This window comes from Olea europaea, unplaced genomic scaffold, assembly GCF_002742605.1.
Source record: "Olea europaea var. sylvestris unplaced genomic scaffold, O_europaea_v1 scaffold2915, whole genome shotgun sequence".
Classification (NCBI taxonomy): domain Eukaryota; kingdom Viridiplantae; phylum Streptophyta; class Magnoliopsida; order Lamiales; family Oleaceae; genus Olea; species Olea europaea.
The window spans coordinates 34155-40809 of record NW_019247727.1 but is presented as its reverse complement, the minus strand read 5'-3'; the positions used below and the strand labels follow the sequence as shown (position 1 = coordinate 40809).

The 6655-nt window shown below is 30.9% G+C and overlaps 1 protein-coding gene across 1 annotated transcript; it reads left to right on the top strand.

Moving 5' to 3' along the window:
• The first annotated feature begins 5513 nt into the window (after positions 1 to 5513).
• Positions 5514 to 6395, top strand: LOC111384452 (ethylene-responsive transcription factor 1B-like). The gene has a single exon (XM_023008728.1). The coding sequence runs from the start codon at positions 5621 to 5623 to the stop codon at positions 6254 to 6256; it is 636 nt and encodes a 211-aa protein (XP_022864496.1). The 5' UTR covers positions 5514 to 5620; the 3' UTR covers positions 6257 to 6395.
• The last annotated feature ends 260 nt before the right edge of the window (positions 6396 to 6655 follow it).

Genomic DNA, 6655 nt, shown 5'->3' with positions numbered 1-6655 from the left:
TATATATATATATATATATATATATTTTTTTTTTTTTTTTTAATTTTTTTATGATAGAGGATATCACAATTCATTGATAAAATCAGCGTGAAAAAAAAGGAACACATAATACCAAAAAAATATATAAAAAGAAAAAGGAAGGATAAGAAGAGACTTTAGTTTTTATAACACTAATAAACTAAGAATTGTTTTTAATATATTTGTAATTGACTCTATTATTCTTTTGTGATTTGCTAGATCATATCGCAACTTCGAGTTAATTTTTTTTCCCGAGTAGCACGAAATAGAAACTCGTTGATTTGTACAAAAGCATGAATTGTAGATTTTTGCACAATTCAAGATCGTATGCGAAAAAGAATGGATTTTTATTTTGAAATTTAAAATTGAAAAAAAAAATGAAAAAGATAGAAAGATCGATTAGATGCTTAGTGCTTTGCCACCCTTAGAAAAATAGCTTTTGTATCTCACGTGTGAAAATCAACGTTTATGAATTATATTTAAGAATGATAAAAAATGGAACTAAATATTGGGAATAGAAAATTTTATTTTAAGGCAGGATAATTTTTCTTTTACCAAATTTCCAAAAAGTAAGTAAAATATTTAACCTTTATTAGGTCTAGAAGCAAATAAGTCTATAACTACTTTGTTGATATTTAAATAAATTAGTTAAGGATTTTTTTTTCCTTTTTAAATTTTGTCTATTATATTTTGTTCATCTTGTTTAATAATATGTGACCAATATATCATTAGAACAAATTTTATACTTATATGAATAATAATATTTATAGTCAACGACTACAATGTCATTATATTATTTATATGTAACAGTTTTTTATTTGAGACATTAATTTCTTGTAATTCTATTGTCTAAAATAAAAGTATAAAATTGTAGTCATTGAAAATAAATAACAGGTATTAAATATAAGATGACTATTGTAGTCATTGAATATAAATATCATTACTTTAAATGAATAATACTATTCATAGTCAACAACTACAATACAGAATAGAGACACATACAAAATTAGTTCCTTTTCCTTTATTAGGTCTAGAAATGTTTTTATGTGGACAAAACAAATCTTTATTAAATAGGGATAACTGCAGTTATCGCACCAAATTTTCTAATTTTGCAAATTTTATCTTAACTTTTCGTTTGTTACAAATGTGGTCCTAAACCTTTCAAATATGTATGGTTGGAGACTGTTAGTTGGTCAAAATAGTAGATTTTGACATTTTGACCAATTTTTTAAGGGTAAAATGATAAATTTATATTTTTTCACAAAAAACACAATTATGGTTGCAAAAGAGGGAAAAAAAAAGGAAAAAAAAAAGAACAAAAATCATAATCAAAACTATCCATCGATCTTCTTCCCCACTCACCCCAAAATCAAAATCAAAGCCAAACCACCACCACCCACTCAACGCCAGCAGCACCATTGTCTTAAACTAAGGATCCTTTCGATTGCAAAGATAGGATTAAATTGAATTGAAAACGAATTCAAGGGAATTGAATTGCCTAAAAATTATTTTCTTGAGAATTGTAAATTATTGTATTTGATTGGTATACTTTTTCACGTGAAAAATGTTGAAATAAAAGTGTTTGTTTATGTTCGTTTGGCTTTGTTTTACATTAAAATTGTCAATTAAAAAGATAGAATTTACTGGTATTGGGTATAAAATTTGTTTCCTTGCCAACAAAAAAAAAAAAAAAAAAAAAAGAAAATCATCTATCTTTTGATGTTCGTTTGGCTTTGTTTTACATTAAAATTGTCAATTAAAAAGATAGAATTTACTGGTATTGGGTATAAAATTTGTTTCCTTGCCAAAAAAAAAAAAAAAAAAAAGAAAATCATCTATCTTTTAGTGTTCGTTTGACTTTATTTTATATGAAAATTGTCAGTTAAAGGGAAATTTTTTTTTTACAATAATTCTTAGAACTTATTTCCATTGCCAAAAAAATAAAAATAAAAATAATAGAAAAAAATTAAAAAATTGTTATAGTAACCAAGAATTCCAAATCTCACCATTTCAAGGTTTTCAAAGAAAATGCTGATGCGCCCAAAAAAAGGTGAAATTCATTTTCCATAGAAAATTTCACCTATCAAATACTACAAAAGTTGAAAAATGGTATTGATTTTCCATTTTCCATGGAAAAGGGTGTGCTTTCAAAGCCCCTAATCTCAAAGTCAATCTTCTAATTTCCATCTCCATCTCCTCAATTTCCACATTAAAACTATTTTCATCAATGAGAGCAAGAACTAGGGTTTAGATGAAAGGGATTAGTTTGAGGCGGTGGTGGTGTCGACATTGGGTGGGTGACGATGGCAGTGGCAATGATTATTATTTTGGGGCAAGAGGTTAGATTAGGGTGGGGAGGATGAAGATGAGTGGGTGGTTTTGATTTTTGTTTTTTTATTTAATTATTATAGTTGTGTTTGTGTGTGTGTGTGTATACACACCATTTGACCCTTTTAAAATTTGGTCAAAATATATCAAAATTCACTATTTTGATCAACTAACAATCAAATGAATGGAAACTATCCATTTGTCTTCCAACCATACGTATTTGAAAGGTGAATTATACTACTTGTACATAAAAATAGTACATAAAGGATTACAAAAATGATGTAGAAGGAAAAGATTTGATAAAAAAGTTAACTATATTTTAAGCTAACAAATGATAAAGTAACATGTAGCAATATGTAATCCATTATGTGAAGCTTTGATGTACATGTAACAAGTCGTCAAAAGGTTTGGAACCATGGGTGCAACAAATGAAAGGTTAAAGTAAAATTTGTAAATACTTGAAAGGTTTGGGATCGTGCTGCAATTATTCCTTTTAATTATCGTATTATCTGGTTCATGCACCACCACGTATCTACTTTCTAAATAAATCAAACTTGAACCAATAAAAAAAAACATGAAAATTTGCAAATGTGGCGACGGTCTGTTTGGATTTATTATTAGGACTTTAGTTTTGAATAAATAAGGCAGTAGGTAGCTGTGGCTTTGTTACAACCATCAGAAGGTCAAGGATTATATAATTGACGGGTAATGCAAAGAGGGAAATAATAAGGCAAGATTTTGATATTAAAATGTGTTGGACTCTCTTAAAGACTGGAAAATATAACATCACGAGACAATTACTTTTACTTGTCACAATTATAATCAACCTAAAATATGAGGTTGTAAAATATGAATGAATATGGATTGATATATGCAAGCAAAACATTGATTTCGAAAGGTCAAAGGTTCAATTCAGAGGTCAAAGAATTCAATATAGAGTGTTACTGATTATGAAATAATTAAGGGGGTGTTTGAGCCACATTATTTTGGTAATAATACATTTTTGAATAATGTATTGATGGGAAATGTGTGGTTAAAAAATAAGGAAATTTTTTTTTATCTGCGTGTAATATTATTTTATTGAAGAATGTGTAATTGAAATGATGTCAAATCACTATTTAAAAATGTATTTTTTTGGAATAATGTGGTTCAAACAGGCTCTAAATAAATATTTTTTTCCCTTTTAAAAACTGAGTGAATAAAATATATTCTCGTTCACTTTGTTTCTGGTGAAATGATTAGTTCTAAGATTTTTATAATGGATTTTACCTTCCTTTTTTCTTTTTTCTTTTTTTTTTTTCCATATAACCTAATTGAATTTTGGTCGTTACCCAGCTTTCTTCCTAACTAGTCGAGTCTGATTTTATATCTTTCATAATGGGTAATCAGCATTTGGCACAAAACATCCCTACCTTTCAAGTTTATTATGAAAAACATCTTTACCTTTCATTTTTTGACATTTGCACCCCTATCTTCCACCTTTCTTTACGTTGAACATCTTTTTTATTTATTTTTTGACAATTTTACCTTCCTATACAAATAAAACAAAAAGAAAAGAAAAGAAAAAATAGAGAATAATTGCAATCATGGTCCCAAATTTTTAAAAAATTACAAATGAGTTACAAATTTTCAAAAAAATTATATATTGCAATCATGAAGCCACTTTCATGCTGGCTTCACCACCACCTACAGTGCTTCTTGCCACCATGGAACAATTGGCTTTGACATACTCCGCTCCAATAAAATTGTTTTACCATAAATAGAATCTCAATTCTTAAGAGAGGGGAAAATGCAGAACTTATAACTCAATAAGACTGGGAATGAACAGTGTGCCTGGTTGAAGAATGGTTAAGAACTTACAACCCAATAAGTCAGGAACTCCCCAATATCATTTACCACTCCAAGAATGATCAACTGTTGCTGGTTGAAGCCAGTTTCTACCTAAACTACAGCACCTAAACCTACCCATAGTGGCATGCTCCCTACTTTTAGCAACACCATTCTTTAGGGAAGATTCTTTAATAGGAACTCTTCTTGTTACTTAACTCAACACTGAAGTAAAGAGTTTGCACCTGAAGATTCTCTAATAAGATATAAACAGAAAAAAGAGTGTACCTATACTTTTCCTCTATATTTTTCGAAGAGAGTGTCATGGTTGCAATTAGTTCTCCCTTTTTCTTTTCTTTTCTTTTTGTTTTATTTGAATATGAGAGTAAAATTGTCAAAAATGGATGAAAGGGACATTCAGCGCAAATAAAGGTGGAAGGTAAGGACGAAAATACCAAAAAATGCAAGTTATGGACGTTTTCCACAGTACACTTGTAATGTAAGGACGTTTTGTACCAATTACCCCTTTCATGATAAATGAACTTTTTTCCTCATAGTAATTCTAATTGAACTTGGTGAACTCAATTAAGAACTATTGAACAAGAAGCTTTAAATTTGGTCGCAAGGTAAATTCAATACAAGCACAAACTTCGAAGATTATAAATAGAGTAATGCTATTTAGTTTCATTGGGCTTGCAATCCCAATCTAAACGAAGATTTACCACATCATTCTCCTTTAATTATAATAAAAAGCTTTCAAGTTTTTGAAATAATTTTGCTTCCAATGGACACTATTTTACAATAAATAAAAATTATGTACTTGATAGTAGTCGATATAGAAATATTACATAACGTAATTATCTTAGCACAATATTCAAGGTTGTGCTAGACTTTCATTATCACAATCATAACCCCAAAAAAAATTGAAAAAAGAAACTTTTGACCATCAAATTGGCATAATTGTGGCCATTATACGGTCAAATGGTCTTACGATCATTTTCGAAAATCAAACTAGTCCATGGGATAATTTTTCACCGACCACTTACCATTTCTTGGAATTCATGTAGTTCTTAATCAGTTATGGGCCCATAGACTCGTGCAAAGTCCCATAGTGCCAAGTGGACCCATTACAGTGACATCATATGCTGACATCACCATGAAATATCGTGTGACCTGGTCGCCATGTCCACAAAATCTTTTGACCCTCGTGCAATTATGGGGGCTGCACCAAATTTACATTTATATGCATGAAATTTGTGTTTTTTTACTATAATATCCCTATCGGGCTCTATATATATGTAGTCAAAGTTCTAGCAGTTTATAAGTTATTAGATTTTCTAACGATCAAAGACCACTTATTAAGTAAGAAGCAGAAAATCAAAGTAAAACTCAAGAATTCAAACCTCAAACCCTCTTATAAAGAGTAGTACCTTCGAAAAATTCAGTCATGGATTCTTCATTCTTATATTACTCTTTGAACACAGAAAATCAGCTTCCGCCATTCCCAATGCATCATTCACAAGCCCAACATCTTCCTTTCAATGAGAATGACTCCGAAGAGATGGTGCTCTATGGAGTATTAGCAGAAGCCGGGGGTGTCGATTCCTCATCGGAAAGAACTAATCAAATGCAGTACTCGCCGGAGAAGGAAGTAATGTACAGAGGTGTACGCCGGAGACCATGGGGAAAGTACGCCGCTGAGATAAGGGATTCTACGAGGAATAGCGAGAGAGTTTGGTTGGGAACTTTTGATACTGCAGAAGCAGCAGCCTTGGCTTATGATCAAGCGGCATTAGCCATGCGAGGGTCGACTGCGGTGCTCAACTTTTCGACCGACGTTGTTTACGAATCTCTGAAAGAGATGAAGTATGATTTCGAGGTCGGACGTTCGCCGGTGTTGGCGTTGAAGAAAAGACACTCCATGAAGAGGAAAGCAGTGAGTAACAAGAAGAAGAAAGAGAAGGAGCCAAGGCTGGAAAACTTCGTGGTTTTGGAGGACTTGGGTTCTGAATATTTGGAGGAACTACTTTGTTTGTCCGAGAACTCTTTTGCAACCATACGTTCGATTGGTTCGCTGGAGTAGATTAACGAGTCTAAAATTAAATGATAAGACGTTTCTATTGACTTGTGAAAAGTCAAAGAATATGTAGCGTACATTAGAATGAAGTTGATCGATTAGAAATATGCAATACAATGTCGATTATGCGGTGTGTTCTATCTAATTAGTTTATCAAAAGTGATCTATCACTGAAGTTTTACGTTAGAAATAGTTATCAATTTTAAGGATAATAAATGGCGGAATGTTCATTCAATCCAAATCCAGAATAGGATAACAAATCAACTATTTTGTAGGACTTGAAGTTATCCAGATTATGATGACAATTCAATTTTTTTAGTGGGATTTGAATTTTGTAGTAATATAGTTGGTCAAATAGACCAGAATAATGGGTGTTTTAACTTTTGCTAATCCGTCTCTTCATTG